Source organism: Leptinotarsa decemlineata, unplaced genomic scaffold (assembly GCF_025532065.1).
Source record: "Leptinotarsa decemlineata unplaced genomic scaffold, Ldec_3_MD MMD2_tig00026328_RagTag_RagTag, whole genome shotgun sequence".
NCBI classification, from domain to species: Eukaryota; Metazoa; Arthropoda; class Insecta; order Coleoptera; family Chrysomelidae; genus Leptinotarsa; species Leptinotarsa decemlineata.
The window spans coordinates 36,943,073-36,962,742 of NW_027412688.1; the positions used below are offsets into that span (position 1 = coordinate 36,943,073).

At 34.3% G+C, this 19,670-nt stretch overlaps 2 protein-coding genes across 2 annotated transcripts; one reads left to right on the forward strand and one right to left on the reverse strand.

Moving 5' to 3' along the window:
• Positions 1-976: 976 nt before the first annotated feature.
• On the reverse strand, positions 977-9,279 carry LOC111502996 (acid phosphatase type 7). The gene is made up of 6 exons (XM_023157188.2): positions 8,777-9,279; positions 8,394-8,602; positions 5,045-5,142; positions 4,784-4,964; positions 2,876-3,204; positions 977-1,463 (listed from the first exon to the last, which is right to left on the reverse strand). The coding sequence occupies exons 1-6, from the start codon at positions 9,075-9,077 to the stop codon at positions 1,229-1,231; spliced, it is 1,353 nt and encodes a 450-aa protein (XP_023012956.2). The 5' UTR covers positions 9,078-9,279; the 3' UTR covers positions 977-1,228.
• Positions 9,280-10,585: 1,306 nt separating this feature from the next.
• Positions 10,586-17,875, forward strand: Zfrp8 (Zinc finger protein RP-8). The gene is made up of 2 exons (XM_023157189.2): positions 10,586-11,055; positions 16,198-17,875. Exons 1-2 carry the CDS (start codon positions 10,712-10,714, stop codon positions 16,898-16,900), a joined length of 1,047 nt encoding a protein of 348 aa, XP_023012957.2. The 5' UTR covers positions 10,586-10,711; the 3' UTR covers positions 16,901-17,875.
• The last annotated feature ends 1,795 nt before the right edge of the window (positions 17,876-19,670 follow it).

Consider the following 19,670-nt stretch of genomic DNA (forward strand, 5'->3'; position numbering starts at 1 on the left):
TGTCCCTACACCTAAATCGTCAAGTTTTCGTAATAAAGCCGTTTTTGTGGAAAAATAGTTATTCATGTTTTACCTACAAGTGTTGAAAGTGACATTTTATTTTGTGAGTGGGGATTATTACAAAACGAGCGTCAGCAAGTGGAGCAAACTCACGAGCAAAATTAAAATCACTTTTAACAAATGTATCATACAAATTTTTTTGTATAACGTTACTGCTAATAAAAAAAATTATAGGGTCCATGGGATTTGAACACACGATCTTTGGATTTAGTACAGAAATGCTATTATTCAGTTTAGGAGTTTTTGAATGAAAATTTTGACTCGGACCACATGAAACAGTAGTCTTTTGATTCAAATTTTTAATAAATGATTCTAATTAGTATTGATAAACATATATTTCATTTATTAATTTTTGAAGTGTGTACATGTACCTATTTATTTATATTAATTTATTTTATTTTATGACCAAAAGGTGAAATTGTAATATTATTATAACCTACTTATTAGTGACGATTACCATAATGTATGGTACTTGTATTTTAACATTCAGTGGAAAATAAATTGTCTTGTCTATGTTACAACTACATACGCCAACTCACGTTATTTTAAGGAGGATCATGGTCATGAAAGACTTTCTACAGTTGGACTGAATACTACTTCGCCATCGTTAGTAACTTCACAGGGATTTAATATTACCAATAGCACGAACTGCATGTGTGAACTTTTCTTTTCACAATAAAAGTTTACCAAGATGACGTTACCAAGAAAAAACTAATTTGTGTAGTATAGTGCACTGTATAGTTCATCTCCTGATGACGCAGACTTGGCTAGTGAAATGTGCGACAAGAAAAGTGTTGCAGTTCTGATGTGTGGCAGAGGTATTTGTTTCGGATTGATTCTATGAAAGAAGTACCAACGTCACCTCTCAATATCATTCATTTTGAATACAAGTTTAATAATAGCAAAGAAACAAAACTTCAGAAATGTAAAAACTTTAATCTATCACAGCAAAGTGTACAAAAAATGTTTTATTCCCCATAACTTTTGTTCGTTTTTATTTTGAGCAAGTCTATTTGATACATATATATGGAAACGCCCTAGTGCTGAGCTTTGAAGTACCCCACTAAAACATCAAATGCTTCAACTACTAAAGATTTATATCAAACACAAATATCACTTTGACTATTAAAAATAATTCTTTACACCCAGCACAGTTGAGTAGTAACGCCTAGAGACCCATGTACTTCAGTCTGATCTTATCCACTTTGGCCCAGTTCATCTTCGACATTGGATAAGGCCCGTGGCGATCCTTCACCAGCCAGAAGGAGTCGACAACTTCACCTGCTTTGTCGTCAGAAACCTGCTCCAAGTGTAAGTGAGTGCTATTGTAGGCCTTCAGCCTAGTATAACCATAATCATTGCTGCGGAATGCTGACCAAGGCGGTTTGTACGAAAACTCGTCTCTGAAAAAGAAACGCTATTCGATAAATACATCTAATATGTTTTTACACTATCAACTTTCCGCATTTTCACATCTGGAATCTCGCCCATCCAATATTTTACTCTTTTTCTCAAATTACTTGTTGTTTTCAAGCTATTTTTATCCATTACTATCACCCAACTAATATCATTTTCTCTTTTTTCACTTGCGAATTATTCCTCTTATATCTCTCACAACCCGTCTTGTCACGAATGTCAAACTGTAATGTAAAAATATGAAAGAGCAATAAGAGAAGCAATAGGTGACAACGGTTGAAAATAATAGAGATGAGAGGTGATTAGACAGACTTTTGAATGTGAAAAAAGAGACAATGGAGGATTAGGGGGACTAAATATGATAAAACAAGAAGTGAATACAAAGAGAAGCGAAGAAAAGTCAATAGGTGAGTCTATGTGATGAAAGTATCAGAAAGGAGTCTGGAAATTTGATCATATGAGCCAGTCCCTAAATAATATAATTACTTTGGCATTATTCTTCATCCCTCTCATTATCTGCCCAATGCCTCTTATTCACACTTTATCATTAATGTCAATACAACCAATGACAATTTTATCGCCCAATTTAACAACACCTCTCTAATCATACTATTTCCACTGGCTCTCTGTATTCACTGTTTCTCTTATCATCAAAGGCTTCTTTATCACTCAGTCTCTCAAATCACTAACGACCTCTTTATCATTCACTAATGATCTCATCTCTGGTCTCTCTTGTAACCAACATCTTTTCTATTACTTTTTTACCTGTCTCTCATCCTCTGATCACCAAAGGTATCCCCTGCTTTCCTCAACTCTAACAGTCTTTTTATCTATCACTCTTTCTTATCAAACAAGGTAACTTCATCACTGTCTCTTCTCAATAGCAGGCTCTTTTATTACCAAATAGACTACTTTCCCCCCTTTATTCACCATCTCTCTAATCATCACTTCAACTTCCACTGTCTCTTATCACTAGCAGGCTCTTTTATTACCAAATAAACTACTTTCCCCATTTATCCACCATCTCTCTAATCATCACTTCAACTCCCACTGTCTCTTATCACTAGCAGGCTCTTTTATTACCAAATAAACTACTTTCTCCCCTTTATTCACTGTCTCTATAATCATCAACTGACACTCTTATCAGCAGAGATCTATCTCTTCATCTTTCACTAACTCTTTCATTTCAACTCTCTAAATACCAACATCTTCTCCATCACTCATTGCTGTTCTTCACACCAACTGACTGATCTCTCTTATCACTAAAGACCTGTTTTTCACCGCTCTGCCTCTCTTATCACCAAACCATAAAACTGAAATCTATTGAAAGTGTTTTCAATGCCTTAACTTTACGACAGAGGTTCCAGTACAAACTATCAACATAAACTGAAACTCTCACCTGCCCTCTCTGCATCCTGCCGAACCGGTCGTGAACTGTACGGGAGCCTTTGGATTGACGTAGGGCGCCTCGTAACTCCCATTGTAGACGGTATAGTTGTAGATGGGCCACAGTCTCTCGTAGGAATGCTCGTGCGCCCAGATCTCCAGGTCTACACCATAGTTGTACAGCAAGTCTTCGAGCCCGAAAAACTTGAAGAACGGCATCCCTACTCTGGTCTGGGTTTCGTGGTTGGTGCAATCATCGTCGTCGTTATTCGAACAGTACATGGGTCGGTGTCCCATTACAATGATCCAAGGTTGCTTTTCCCTATTCTCCGGCAGGTTTGCCTAAAAATATAATTCCAAATTTACCAAGTTCTGCTACTGGTATCATGAACTGAGTGATGAAGCTAAACAACAAAATGGAATTCCATACAATTTGAAGAAGTCAGTATTATTGTTAACTGAGCAAATAAGGAAGACTTACAAACTTTTTTATTTATCCACCTCTGAAAATAATCTATAAATCAATTTCCCCCAAATTGAATAACTTCTCCCAAACGCCAGACTTCTTGCCGGGTTCTTGAGAATGTTTAGGAAAACCTAACTACAATCATATGAGGATTTCGTTTGGAGCACATGTATTTTTTCTATGTTGGCTACTCTGTATATTTATCCTTAGGGTCCATTGACATATATGTAGATGATTGTTTGTTTACACTGTCTATTCTTAAGTTTCATTCGCTTTTGGAAAGTCGTTTTCATTGATTACATTTCATTATCCATAACAATAAGAATTTTACTCAGAGTACATGTATATTTTCATAGTTGGTTACTCTGTGTGTCATTAGTGTCAGTCATCATATGTAGTTGTTTATATTGTAAATTGTTGAGTTGAATTTTCTGTTTTCATTGCATTCATTTTCCATTTATCTTTCTCAATATTTTGTTAAAGTAATGTCAAGATCAATCAACATAACTGACACTAATGACAAGTACACAGGATAGCCAACGCAGAAAAATTACATGTGTCTATTGACAACACTTTTCTGTGAATGTAGTTATATTACTGAAAAGCACGGAATACTTCAACTGTGAAAAGTGACAGGCCCTCTATGTGAAATATGAGAACTACTGAGAGAAGTTACAGTAAACAACCTATTATCCTACAGATATTGCCCGGGGTATGTTTTACAGCTGGTCTAAAAGTTTTTCCATGAACGAATTAAAAGTTTTGTTTGTAATTCCAATCAACACAATTTTGCTAATATCAACATATTTCAAAACAAAAATATGTGTGTTCCTACTGTTTGAGAAATTAACACTCCTTAAAAAATTTAAGATCACAACAAAAAAATACTCTGTTTAAATTCAAACATGCTTTGAAAAGAATGATCATACAATGCACTTTAGTATCTACTTTCATGAAGAATAGTAATCTTCATTATAAGATATATCCTAATCTTACAAGATATAATAACTAATAACAATTAGTTATTATGGAATTGAAAAGAAAATATCTGCAGTCACTCAAAAATGCTTCTCGTTTTATTCATAAGAGGATTTTAAGTTGAAACGAATTTTTATTTATACATGAAATTAAAAGTTGGATACTTGGGAGTGCGATTCTAATTTTTCCACAAACAAAATTATAAGTGCACAACAATAATTATTATAGTAGGAATGATACTGTCTTGAAATTGACCCCTCAAATCTAGAGACTGAATGAAATGAAAATTCAACGATTTTTCTGGTAAACATAAAACAAGAATAGAAGCATCTAAATCCAATCTTCGGTTTCATGTGACTCTAACTTTTCCAACACAACTCACCTACCGATCTACCAAGTATACACATCAAATTCAATGATTTACCTCGCTATAACGTCCTCACTTTGAATGACTTCAGTATTTAGTAATTGTCTCACCTTTATCAAATCATCCTCGAGCCATTGGTATTGAAAAACTAGCGGTTTTATGCCGTAATTTAAGAAGTAGTACACTTCAGTTGAAATGGATATTATGTGCAAAGGGCCTATGTTTATGCTGTACATATAGGACTGCGATCCTCTTGGCATGCTGAAGCGTTCTCTGTAGTTACTGAAATTGCTGCAAGAGAGAAAATGATTTTCCGGTACAACAGTAATTGAAAACTCGATTGAGGTCTAAACTTTGCCAAAAATACTTACTATGCCTCTTCGTGATTACCAGGACAGGTCATGTAGGGCAGATATGCTGCAATGGATTCGATCTGTCTCATGAACGCATCTCCTATTTCTGCATTGTTCTGAGAAAAAGTTAAAGAAAATCCTGTTATATCAGATGTGATGGAACTGGCCGATTATTGATGAAAATCAACAACATTTTATTCAAATGCCAAATAACAAAGTCAAAGACACGTGGAGACTGATCAATTTTGAACGAAACTCTTTAGATATGGTCAATAAAAATACTACTACAATGAATTCAAATGAACATCAATTTGGATTCATCAGAAATAGATCCAACCCCGACGTAGTACTTGAAGTCATCCAACAGGTGATTAGAAACGTGGAAAATGGAGACCATACAGTTCTAACGTTGTGGGATCTGAGTAAAGCTTTTGACTGTGTAAATCATTTACTACTAGAGAAATTCTTCCAGTCTTATCTCTCATCTAGAAACCAGACAGTATACGAAAATGGTAATTTATCAGATGAAAGACCTAACAATAATGGAATACCTCAGGGATCCATCTCGGGTCCATCCCTTTTTGTAATCTATATAAATGATATATTCTATTACCTTTTACCCAGTACAGTAATCTGCTTTGCCGATGACACCACAATGTTACAATCAAATTATGATATCTCAAATTTACTTGTAAATGCCAAAGAAACCGAAAACAAAGCAGAATATTGGTTTACATCCAACAAACTGAAACTTAACAGGGAAAAAACTCAGAAAATAACTATATCTTCTATTACCAGGGTAACAATCGTAGATCAAGTTAAATTATTAGATATAATTATAAATAAGTTGCTTCGATGGGAATCACATACTGTTCATCTCTGTAAAAAACTCTCAACACAGTTGTTTCTACTTCGCCAGTTGAAAAAAGCATTGAGTCATAAAACACTTCTCATTTCGTATCATTCCCTTTTTCACTATCACCTTTCATATGGGATACTCCTTTGGGGAAGATCTACTTATGCAATCAGAGTTTTTCACATGCAGAAAAAAGCCATCAGAATTATAGCTGGAGCTCCATTCGACGCACACTGTCAACCACTTTTTATAAAATTGGGAATAATGTCTTTACCGGGTATGTTGATTTTCTACTCACTGTTAGAAGATCAGTCAAGATCATCATAATTATGAAACTAAAAAATGCGAGGCAACTCAGTCAGCCAAGATTTAGACTTGAAATGTCATTACAAAATTCTCTGGACGTTAAATTATTTAACAAACTTCCATATAATGTGACTGAATTGAATTTTAATTTGTTCAAAAGGAAAATCAAAGAGTACCTTATATGAAATTATTTTTATCCTGTACTTGATTTCAGGCAAAGTACATATTCAGACTGAATAGTCTTAATTTTTTACATTACTATTTATATATTTAGGAATCTTTTTTTTAATAATTTGGTTTTTTATTTGTTAACTATTTTGTAAATCATTTTCAAAATTTATATTTAATGCTGCTTTTATATTGTTCTCTCTATTTGCACACTAATTTGTATCAACTGTCTATGACTTGTCACAAATGTATATTCATAACGTGATCAAATAAAAATCTATCTATCAAACACTTTATTATTGATCCACTGGACAGTTTACAAAACCACAACAAGTGTTTCCAAGTCAGAAAACAGCTCAGCACAGGAAAAGAATTCAGTTTTATTTGTTTATTTCAGAATTCTCAAAACTATTAATTCCTAAGCATTCCAAAATATTGAGTTTATTGGGTGGTTTCCCTTCACGTTGCTTTTCTTTATTCGTGTAGCTTGGTTGGAGAAAATATGAAAATATGAAAAAATGAAACTTAACTCTTGATAACCATTTGAAAACAAATCGGGATCATATAAAGGTGGCCCCAGAAGTACGTGGCCTGACCTAGAGATGGCAGTACTTGTTTCATGAGAAAGTACACAATCTATTAAGCATATGTTTCCCAGATTGAAGACGAAAATTTAGAAATGTGCTTCAAAAAGATACTCATTCATTGTTTTGACTGTATTCATTTGATTCATCAACATCACATAATAAAACTATGTCACCACACACAAGCTGATAATATCAGCTTTTGTGGATTTTTTGTTCATTCTCAGTCTCATATCATTAAGTTTTTTGTATCAATTGAATTTCTGTATCGTTTCGCTGTTTATGAATGAATAAACATTATCATTTAACTAATATTGTCTACAAAAATCACTACTTTGAATATCATTCATGAAATTCTTTTCAAAGTTATTTTCAAATCTATTGAAGGTCATACATAAAGACTCATCAAAAACCCGTGCATCAAATTTTTGTTACTAAACCAAAACAATAAAATATATGTTTCAATAATATCACCAATCTTCATCGACGAGATCCTCAATACAATTAATGAATGTTGGCAAATTCTTCTGATGAATTTTACCAAAAACTTGAGGTCATCTGACTATTCCTAATAATAGTTCAGTTTAAGCATTTCGACCTTGGCATCTGCCACAATCAAAACAAACCTTATCTAAGAAAAATAAGACCCAGCGATCTCAAATATCCACAACATTCTTGTTTGTTATTTTTCTTTGAAAACGGAGAACAGACTCAGATATGAATACACTGAGTGGTTACTTGATAAAAATTAATAATACTATATATGATAGTAATTCAACAATTCACAAAACAAATTTTATATAAGATGTGTTTAGCTACACAGTAATTTCATCAGTTGGAATGGCAAATAGAAATTGTAGGTATCGAAACAGAAACTGCACTCACATCCACAGGTAGTAACCTCGAACATAGAGTAGCACACATCATCAAAAACGGTCTTTCCGGGTGCCCAAAAGTTTATCTGGGAAAGACGTCAAGAAATTTCAAAACAAGAATTTCCGAACATAAAAGATGTCTTGAATTGAAGAAAACCAACTCAACCTATTCTTGCTACAATTTCAACATGGACCCCTTGACCTGAGCTTTGCAATGTATAAATTGTGAGCTTCAATAAAGTCTATCTATGTATCTATTATCATTTGTTGTGAAACTGGCCGCGGTGGTAGAGCGCCTGACTCACGATCGGAAGACCGTGGGTTCGATCCCCGCCTCAACCAGATGAAGCTGGAATGATTCTGCAACCGTGTTAGGAATCACACGTAAGACCTCGTTAGTCCTTAGCTCGCACAAGTTTCTCAACTTCCGAGAGTTGTCGATCCTTTTGGGGGCGACAGCTGATTAACGGAAAAACAGATTTTTTTTTAAACAGATTATAGTTTGGGATGGAGCATAGATTGAGACTACTTTGTTATTAGGATTATTTTTTCAACTCTCTTTCTCAAAAAATACTCACAGTATCCAAATCATATGCAAAATCTCCCACATGCAAAATTGCATCGTAGAGCCCCCTTTGAGTTTCTTCTTGAAGTCTCACAAGCGACTGAGCGTTTTCATTGCCCATATCACCATAAATAGCTAGGTGGGGTTGCCAGTCAGATCTATTGGGAGCTGTTTTGAAGTTGAAAAGATTCGACCATCCCAAATCACTTCCACAATGGTACACTATAGAATAGAATACAACAGAATAGATTTATTCACAAATATAACATACAATGTACACATGCTCATCAATAATCTAAAATACACCTATATTAACAATAAATTGTATGAATAAAATATTCGAAAGATTTTTTTGTCATTTTTTACTATATTACAATTGCAATTTTTGTGACTTACCATATTGGCTATCAGGCGTGAGATTTCTGAGGGTAACCCTGTGAATGTACTGGGTGTGTTTTGCAACACCTCCGTCGACAAACGTCTTCGATGTGCCTTCTTCTCTCAGTATCAAACCCCCAATTCCATATTCCACAACTGAGTTTTGAGTGTCATTGAAAGTTGACCAGGTTATCACTATCTCATAGATATCATCTCCGTAAGCTATGTGGATTTGTTCTGGTTGATAAAAGAACACTTCACCACCGATATAGTTCAAGTAAACAGACACTGTTAGAAAATGTAAGAATTTCACTGACATTCTTGCAGTGTGTATTGATACTTTCAATTTCTCGCAACCATTAGATTCACTGCTATTTGCAATTCTACCTCGCCTAATAAAAAAATAAAGGAAATGTGAATATGAATCATAATTTATTGTTTGTTTATACTTATATTTATCTCTTTTCACCAGCCGCAAATTAACATAATAACAATAATCCCTGCTATCTATAAAGTGGCTTTCACAGATATTTGTCTGACGCGTCGCGCTACACTTCTCTTGGCCAATAAGAAACGTTTACTCTCCTAAAGGTGATTGAAAGAAAGTTTTAAAGTTTGTCATTGGCCAAAATAAGTAATGTGCGCGACAAACGAAACTATATGAAAGCCATTTGAATAAAACTCTCTTGTTGTTAACATTAAAAAAGAACTTTCCTCGCGTCACTGCCTGACGTAAATACTAGCGTCTGGATGCAGCATCTGCCTCGTGTAGTACATATCACATCACATATCATATCATATCACAGTTCATATCACAGAAAACAAAATACAGAAGAGCAAATTCATATACATCATGTACTTGAGGCGTTGAGGTTTACATGAAACTGAGACCAACTTGTGGAGTGGTTGTGTTTTTATTACAATTAACGATAGGCAACATTCCTTTTAATAATCATCATTTCACCAAGTTTACTCACAAACAACCACAACCAATCTACAAATTACTATCAGTTTTATGTCAAATGCTGCTCAAATTTGAAGAGTGAAAAATTTGTTTTAGATGAGTAAAATCATAACCTGAAAACAAAGGTATAAAAATTCTATCGACTCAAGTACTTTTCTACATTTTAACGTTGAGAATGCCGGTCAACAAATAATGTTTTATTTTGGTAATAAAAACAAAGAACGACCCAGGTTGAAACATGTTTAGTCGGGCAATTATGGAGAAAGACATTTAAAAAGATGTAGTGAACCTAGCTTAAACAGAATAAAAACTCTAAAACTATCAATATTAAAAGACAACGACGTTTTTGTGTTCACACATTCAATTTTTTCATCCTATTCTTCTACAACATATTTAAAAAAATATGATGAATGGAAAACACATACTCGAAAACTGACCCACACGAGGAACAAAGCTCATCAAAAAGTGCATCTATCCTGAAAGAGAACTAAACTGTACTCAACTCAATCTCAAAAACCGACTCAGGTAATCATCCCTTTCTACAATAACTCATTTTTTTTATTCAATATGGATGATAACAGATTTGATAAATAATAGTACTAGTTTCTCATCGTCAATAAAATTGTAGATAATTTAATTCGTTACAAATGATGTCCCATAAAATTTTCAGCAGGTTTGCTAGTTTACGATATACAGTGCGAACACCCTTTGCAACCCTTTTTCTAAGATGGTGGCCGAGAGACAAGGGTTGCGACCCCACACACTTGAACTTGAGCTTATACTAACGCCCCTACACATCAAAAAATATAATTGCGTGCTCTGAAAAACGCACGCTAAGGCCTAAAAAATTTAACTTTTCAATGGTCGACATGGTTGGCAACACTGAAGACTAGCGGTTCTGAAAGTTGTTTTTAAAATCAGTTCAGGTTCAGATTCCTATTTATTTCAGTACGTTATAGCATACATAAAAACTAAAATTAACAAACGAAATGTCTGAAAAAAAATTGGAACTTGGTTACATGGACGAGTGCAAACCTTGGCAAGTGGAAAGCCGCCTATTTCCCAGCAAAGCGGGGGGAAAACCAGCTTGGCTGGATCTCGAAAATCTTCCTCCTGTTGAGAGACTTTTATGCAAAAAATGCGGCAAGACCATGATATTCCTGTGCCAAATCTATGCCCCGTACGAAGAAAACATCAAAGAGAGTTTTGAGAACTACTTGAACAATTTCCACCGAACACTGTTCGTTTTTATATGTAGGGACCCCAAATGCTGCGAGAGGAATAACAGCGATAACTTGAAGGTCTTCCGGAGCTCCCTTCAAAGGAATAACAGGTATGTAGAAAAATGCGCTATGTGGGCTTCACATTTAGAGAAAAAAGGAAAAGGTTAGGTTAAGTTTCACGAGAGTGGACATATTTGGCCCTCCACCCGGCATTGTGGCAGATTCTGTGCAGATATATGTGATTTTACCTAATTCTTTCAACAGTCGAACATGCCTAATTCCATGTAGAGAGGACTGGATCCTCCAAGAGGAGAAAAATACTAATAGCTGATAGCTTTAGGTATAGTTGCAGATCCAGACCAGAGAAATCAACCTGCCAAGGGTCCTGTGTGACCATATTTCAACAATCCATGTGATATGAATAAGAATATGAGAAATCAGAAATATTTGCCATGAAGCCGAAGAGCTTCCTACAAAGGAACATGAAAATAGCAGCCTCACACACCAGGAATTGACAGATAAAATATCAGCAAAAAACAAATTACTCCAAACAATTGTTAAAGGAAAAAGAAGAGAAGAAGGATACTAATTGAACACTATCAATTATTTCAACATAATATATGTTTTTTATGTTCCGGAAACAAAAAACAGCAAAAGAAAATAGTACCAATGAAGCCACCAAAATAACTGGGCAAACAAAATCTTCCAATCCAGTGTTGCCAATCCTAATTTTAGAAAATTAGTAGAATATGTGCCGAAAATCGGTAGAAGTTGGTAGAATCCAAGATTAAAAATAGGTAGATCTACCACCTAAATTTAATAGGTTTTTTTTCAATCATTAGCATTTACCAGTGTTGCCAAGTTCTTCCAAAAATAGCGGAAACATGGCTCTTCAAAAACAAAATGATGGGGATTATTATCACAAATTATCAACCCCATAGTCTCTTAAACTATAAAAACGTTTTTTTATTAAGAATATTTTTGTATTATTCTTGAAGATTGTATCTGATTTGGACTCCTTTATTGAATTTGGCAATTCATTGTAAAGTGAGATAGCATTGTATATTGGAGAATTTTTAAATTTATTTGATTTGTGGGAGGGTATCCTTAAAATACCACCACAACATGAGTAGAAGCATTTGTTTTAAAAGATGTAAGATTGTGTCTTACATAAGTCACACATATCCTCCTTTGTAAGTATAGGTTTGCAGCTATTACGATAATCCATATCAAAAATCATTTTGTTAATGCGTTATTGGGCAACAAATATTCTGTTGAAATCTTTACCGCATCCCCATGACATTATAATTAAAGAAATATGCCAATACGCCATTGCAATATATATACTTGAAGAGGTTTTTTGTATCTACACACAATTTCATTTGCTCAATCGTGAAAATGCTGCATTAAGTTGCTTACAAACACCATCAATATGCAGATCCCAATTCAGAGATTCATCTAACATGGTACCTAGAAATTTGACATCATGTGACAACTGAAACGTTATTTTTTCTGTTATGAAATCTAATTGCAACAGATTTACAGGTATTCAATATAAAATGGTTGCGTTCACACCATGACGCAAATCCATCAACTCTTGTTAGTACATCTTCCAGTGTGGACCCAGTGGTTGTCATTGTGATATCATTTGCAAATATAGTTATGTGACAATTGCCAACATGTCTGAGAGATCATTAAGAAATACCACAAATAGTAAAGGTCCCAGTACTGATCCCTGAGGAACCCCTAAGTCATATCATGTTCCTCGGACGTGATATTGATGTATTTGACTGTCAAATGCCGACCAATCATATAGGATTTTAGCCAAGTCAGTATGTTATGTGGAAACCCAAGCCTCCCTAACTTTATATATAGAAAATTCGGTGAAACAGTGTCGAATGCCGTTGAAAGATAAAAAAATATACTTACAAAATTATTGGCATCAACTTCGGAGTATGGGTTATTGAGATAATCATAGACTGTGGAAGTATCTTTCCTAAATCCATGTTGATTATTACATAAATTCTGCCATATGATATTCAGTCTAAATTCGTAGTAACCCAATTATCTGCATGAGCAAATCCATGAACATTTCACCAGAAATAATTCTCAACTTCATCAACCTTATAGTAGATTGACAGTATCACAGAATCACCCCATGTGCTGTGCGGTTAAGCTATACAGGGCTTTTCATGATGAGCGTTAAATAGCCGTTTCTGACAAACTATTTAACGGATCAACCTGAAAATTTCACAGTATGCATAAATCAATATGACCTACACGCCTCAAATATTTCAGGCGAAGCGGCCTTGTCGCTTCTACTATATAGTAGTGCCTTATTTGATTTTTAAAATGGAACACCCCGTATATAATATCATATTATGATTCATTATCACTTTGTCAACAAATTCATATACTATTTCCCTATACCTATCTATTACCATCTAGAAGATATAAATTAATTTCGATATTTTCGTTACCAAACATGAACTTTTATAAATGCTGATAATCTTGAACTCTCTTGCACTAAAACGATCAAATTTGAAATGGAGTGGAGTGATACTATGAGGATCTTCACTCCGAGTCATATTTTCATTTGCCTCATACAGGGTCTTCAAAAAATGCAGATACTTTGGTCTCATGAAAAAATGAGTGGAACTCAATTTTTTCAAATGGAACACCCTGTATATTTCAACATTTTTGAGCTCTACATCCAATTTTAGATTACCTTTGCTCAGATAATACTATTTCTATTTTGAACCGTTTTCGAGATGAACTGTTTCAAACGAAAATTGACATGGTTTCCTTGTTCATCACTCATTTTTGTAAAACAGATTTCGTTTGATGTTTCTCAATTAGTCACAGATAATACAATGAAAATATATTTATTAAAATACTCCTCAACCATCGAATGAAACTTCTCTTCAAAAAATAGTTTTATTAACGCTGAATCCCAACTGAAAATAATAAACCCATAAATTAATGAGTTAATTTAATCGTCAGTTTATTTCAGAATATGTTCAAACGCATCTCCACTTCTACTTAAACAAAGATGTAATCTCTTCAAAAGATTGTCATGTGTAGCGCTTCTGATCAAGTCTGGAGTCAAACTATTGAAAGCAGTTGTAACTCTTGATTTCATATCTTCCATTGTTGTTATTGGAGTAGAGTAAACCATATTTTTATTGAAACCCCACACGAAATAATCTAATGGATTGCCATCTGGTGTTCTAGGAGGCCAACGAAAAGGTCCATTATTACCAATCATCTGTCTTCGAAGATTTCGGTTAAAGCTTCGTTGACTGAATGAGAATTATGGGGTGGTACCATAATTGGTACCATAAACGTTCTCTTCCTGGGCTATTCTTTAAAATCATTTGAATTCCATTCCTCAGTAAATCTTCATATTTTGATGCATTCAAATTATCATCATAATAATAATTGACTCATTCTTTATGGCACAAAATACATTGAATTGCCATCTTTCTTGAAAACCCCTTTGGCGGACAACATGGGGATTTTCTGGCGCCCAATAATTACTGTTGTGTCTATTGAAAACTCCATTTTTTGTGAACTTTGCCTCATCTGTCCATATGATAATTGTCAAGGAAATGTTCGTCCTCTTGAGTCTTGACAAGTAATCATTCAAAGAATTCCACTCTACGAGGTAAATCAGTTTCTTTCAAATGTTGGACACAGTAGAACTTATAGGGATGCCATTCATGCTTATTAAGAATTCGACAAATTGTCACGTAAGGTATACCTAGCACAGAGAAGCATTTGGAAATGCATGAAAGTATCCCAAAACAGTTATATCATTGTCATCATCATCCACTTTAGTCTTCTTATGAATGATTTTTGGACGGAAGGTTCCATTCAACCTACAGTTTTTTAGTAGTCGATTTATCACATTATTATTCGGCTTCGGAAGTTGTGGATATCTTTCATGAAATACTCGGCATGTTCTACTTGCAATTCTATTGCACTCACCATAAATTATTAATAAATTCAAGAAATCTTCATTACTGTAACCTAATCTTGACATTATTCTATTATAATTGGTAGCTATCACAATCAGTCAAAACCACCAACGAAAGTCTGACGTTAAATAATTGGTTTATTTATTTTTCCAAAGTACACTATTAAAAAATATTAATGTGTACTGTTGTACGTTAGAGACCAATACCTCAATGTATACAAATTGTAACTTTTTCCAAGGTAGGTACATACCAATTTCGAATTGACTGATCTGAGACAGTTAAAAAACTGGATCAAAAAAAATATTACTAAGTATAAAAAGAATGTTGAATATCCAAAATAAGTGATGAATTCAAAAAAACGAGCAAGAAAACCACGTCAGTTTTCGTTTGAAACAGTTTATCTCGAAAACGGTTCAAAATAGAAATAGTATTATCTGAACAAAGTTAATCTAAAATTGGATGCAGAGCTCAAAAATGTTGAAATATACAGGGTGTTCCATTTGAAAAAATTGAGTTCCACTCATTTTTTCATGAGATCAAAGTATCTGCATTTTTTGAAGACCCTGTATAAGGCAAATGAAAATATGACTCGGAGTGAAGATCCTCATAGTATCACTCCACTCCATTTCAAATTTGATCGTTTTAGTGCAAGAGAGTTCAAGATTATCAGCATTTTTAAAAGTTCATGTATGGTAAAAAAAATATCAAAATTAATTTATATCTTCTAAACGGTAATAGATAGGTATGGGGAAATAGTATACGAATTTGTTGACAAAGTGATAATGAATTATAATATGATATTATATACGGGGTGTTCCATTTGAAAAATCAAAGAAGCTACTTTATAGTAGAAGCGACAACGCCGCTTCTTCTAAAATATTTTAGGCGTGTAGGTCATATTGACTTATGCATACTGTGGAATTTTCAGGTTGATCCGTTGAATAGTTTGCCAGAAACGGCTAATTAACGCTCATCATGAAAAGCCCTGTATAATAAGCTTAGTGATGACATTATATCCTCAAATATCAATGTCTTTAAAAGGCGACTCAAGATTTTTCTATTGCAAAAAGCATACTACTCTGTGGATGAGTTTTTCCTTGAGATGAGTTTCTTCTTGAATCCTAATTTGATTGTAGCTTATTAATTTTTTTTTGTATGTTTTATGTTTTATATTGTTTTTTAAAAGTTTGTTTGACCTGCTGACCTGTTCAATGAATTTTTGATTGATTGAGAGATTTCAATATTTTTATAATCATAGAGTATTGGTTTTAGGTTTTACTCTTATGATCCTCCGGATGATACACCCATGCCGGGTTTTTCTCTAAGCAAGTGGGTGGATCTCTGCTCCGTTTGTGGCTGCTTGTCACAACTACGGTGCAGCAAGTGTAAAGAAGTTCACTATTGTTCGAAAGAGCATCAGGTGCTGGACTGGAAGTCAGGACACAAGAAAGAATGTACTTCTTCCCCCAACTCAATTAGGCTATCGACAATATTGTTTCCTGAATTTGAAATCAACACTGAAATGGAAGAGCTCGAGGAGGAACCCGCCACCAATAAAGAAGAAGAAGAACTGGAGAAATTCAAAGTGCTCGAAATAGAGGGGAAAGCAGGGACTATGCCAGAACTTTCCGAGAAAGACCTGGAAGCTCACGCCTCTGGCACAACGGACGAAGCGTTCGAGAAATTTCATAAAATTGTGAGCTTCAACCCTGACCAAGTTATCAGATACAAGGTCGGGGGTGAACCTTTGTGGATAGCGAAGGAGCCTCTGCCGGAAAGTATTCCTGATTGTCAGATCTGCGGGGCGCCCAGGCAGTTCGAGTTTCAGATCATGCCGCAGATGCTGACTTTTCTCAGAGAGACCGAGTTGGATTTTGGAGTACTGGTAGTGTACACCTGTAAAGCGAGTTGCTTAGGGGATGGTAGTTACAGGGAAGAGTTCATTTTTAAGCAAGATGTTGAGATTAGTGATTGAATTAAAAGCTTTATTTAAAATTTTCATTCATTCCCTATTTTATTTCACTCAAAGTAAACTTTCGAAAAGCTAAATCTTTTGGGATGAATTTCAGTGACTGAAATCATACATTATAAGTTTTCTTCAGCCTCAGATAATTTTTTATTTATATATGACACTTTTGCGGAGCTGTCCATCTCATAAAAAGGATGGGTGGATAATAATCGAAATATCAGGGCAAATAAATTTAGTAGTGATGCTATGTTATTTCTATTGAAAATAATATGTTTCAAATATAATGCTACCTCTTTGGGCATACAATTAGTGTGACAACCGTGAGCTCCTATTTAATAAGTATCAACAATATGGCTTCAGTGAATACACCAATGATTTCAGTCATACTTATGCTATAAACTTTGAAACTGAACAGTCTAAAGGCTCCAAGGTTCAATTTTCTACTATAGATAAAATACTTTGCCTCAGATTTAAGAAAAAAAATGTATTGTCTTTTAGAACGGTAAATTTTTGCTGGCAAAGTTGTGTTCAAAATTGAAAATTGTCGATTCATCAACATGGAAGAATATTGGACATTAAGTCAATGAATTAATGAAAGATACAACTCGGCCTGAGAATATACAAAATCTGGAGACTTTTTAATTTCAGATTGTTTCAAATAGGCAATGTTCTTTAATGTTTATTTGAAATTGCCAGTTCTCTACTTCTTGAAAATTAACTAAAATGTCAAGGAAACGACTATCCTTAGTACATTCAGCAATAGATTAAATTGTATATTTTATTTAGTTATTTGAAGTACTCAAAATGTATGTAGAAGATTGACAAATTTTAGATTGTTCCAAATTCGTGTTTCTCAACATATTTTACCAATATCTTTACAATATTCTTACCAAAATCTCTGAAAATACCTTCAAAATGTTGTATATTGTTGGCAAATCAAAATATATTTTCTGTTTCTACAATAAAAAAAATATGAGAACATATCCGCTTTTTATTTAAATTTATTTTTGTTACTATTCACCTTCATTATCATACACCTTTTGCTTCAAATAGCCCCATAAAAAAGTCCAAAGGTGTCAAGTCTGGCGAGCGGGCTGGCCATTCTGTAGGACCTCGAAGGCCAATCCAACGACCGGGGAAAGTGGTATCCAAATGGTTTTTCAATTGTCTGGAGTAATGTGGTGGTGCTCCATCTTGTTGGAATACAATATCCATATCGAATTCTTAAGGATTCGCTTCGACGAAGGTCAACAGTAGTTTCCAGCATATTCAAATACAGTTCCCCTGTTAAATTTTGATCAATAAATAGAGGTCCTACAATATGGTTTCCCAATATTCCTGCCCAAACGTTAATTTTTTCTGGATATTGGAAAAACCGAAAACTAAATGAGAGTATTCTAACTGAACAATGATGTTCATTGTCGTACTGATATTTTTGTCGTTTTTATAAACAAAAATAACTCAACAAATCTTATCGGGTTGTTGGAATTGCCATATGGCAAATAAAAAGGAATATTTCTAGAAATATCGATATTAATGTGTTTGTCTTCAGGAAATTATTAAATGTTTACTGTTTTCAAAGACAAATAAGTCAAAGTTCACAAAAAAAGAACTTCTTCATTTAGTGTACCAACACGTTGCTTTCTATACGAGTTCCTCGATGTTGATTAGCTCTCGCTTCACTCCACCGGCTAATTTACTGCGCATCCAATATTGAGAGGCACCGCTAGATTAGTGTTAAATTTCCCAACCAGTCAACCCCAAAACTCTGCTTCACCCCCGAGTCAACGCCGCTGATGTTAGCGCGAAGAACGTCACCTTAATTTAAATCCACTCCATCCACCCACGCTCTCCGAGCGGTCCTCAACTTACTGATGGGCACTTCAGCAAGATTGACATCTGACCTCTTTTGGTCGAAAGTCAGCCTTTAGTATTCGTCAGGAGCTTCAAAATGACATGTCACAAGGCCCCCCCCTTTCCATTTAATTTTTTTTCGACGCCCAGTCGCCATCTTGAAAGTTTCATCTGCCAATTTCCCTTCAAAATAAAGTATTCATGCATTAATTTCTTCATCCCAAATTTCAATTTTTTGAGTTGATCCGTTCAAAAAATAAAAGGGGTGGGGACATTAAAGAAATGCACTGTAGAATAAATATTCATGAAGATATGGAACTACAAAAACACATGACATTAAAACGGGCAAAACTTGACTTGTGCTTCTTGCCCAAATCTTTATATTGGCCAAACTGGGAGAAATTTTCACAAAGAATTACAGAACATAGGAGTGGTTTCTTGAATTTGGAGACCAATTCCACATTTGCAAACCGTCTTTCGACAGAGCTGCATAAGTTCAATCAGTTTTTGATTGGTTTCTACTTGAATTCATATAGAATTAGTCATCAAGTAGGTAGAAGGTCACACGTTTTGAATTTTTATTATATATAAAGCACAAATAGAGTAGAATTTAGTCAGTATGAAATTGCTTGAGGAAGCTATTGTATAGCGAAACACAAAGTGCCACTTGAATAGCTCTAAAATAAAAACTTTGAATATAATTTTCCACAGGTAGTCTAATCAACAAGTTCAAAAATATGAAAAATAGAGATAAAGGTCCTAAAAATATTAGCGATAGCTCATTCGATTCGGAATCACCTCTAGAAAAATGTTTTTGAAGGATTTTGGTGCAGGTAAAAAATTGCAATTGTTATTAACAAAATAAGATTTAAAAAAAAAGGTATTTAGTTTTTCGTTAATAACTCAAAAAATATCAATATTT

Excerpts from the sequence above, each read along its gene's own strand:
- Zfrp8 (XM_023157189.2), top strand. The coding sequence starts at position 10,712 with ATGTCTGAAAAAAAATTGGAACTTGGTTACATGGACGAGTGCAAACCT. Across the intron at positions 11,056-16,197 it reads TCCCTTCAAAGGAATAACAG|GTTTTACTCTTATGATCCTC; the intron begins GTATGTAGAAAA and ends TATTGGTTTTAG.
- LOC111502996 (XM_023157188.2), bottom strand. The coding sequence starts at position 9,077 with ATGTCAGTGAAATTCTTACATTTTCTAACAGTGTCTGTTTACTTGAAC. Across the intron at positions 4,965-5,044 it reads GGTAATCACGAAGAGGCATA|CAATTTCAGTAACTACAGAG; the intron begins GTAAGTATTTTT and ends TCTCTCTTGCAG. Across the intron at positions 1,464-2,875 it reads GCAGGATGCAGAGAGGGCAG|AGACGAGTTTTCGTACAAAC; the intron begins GTGAGAGTTTCA and ends TTTCTTTTTCAG.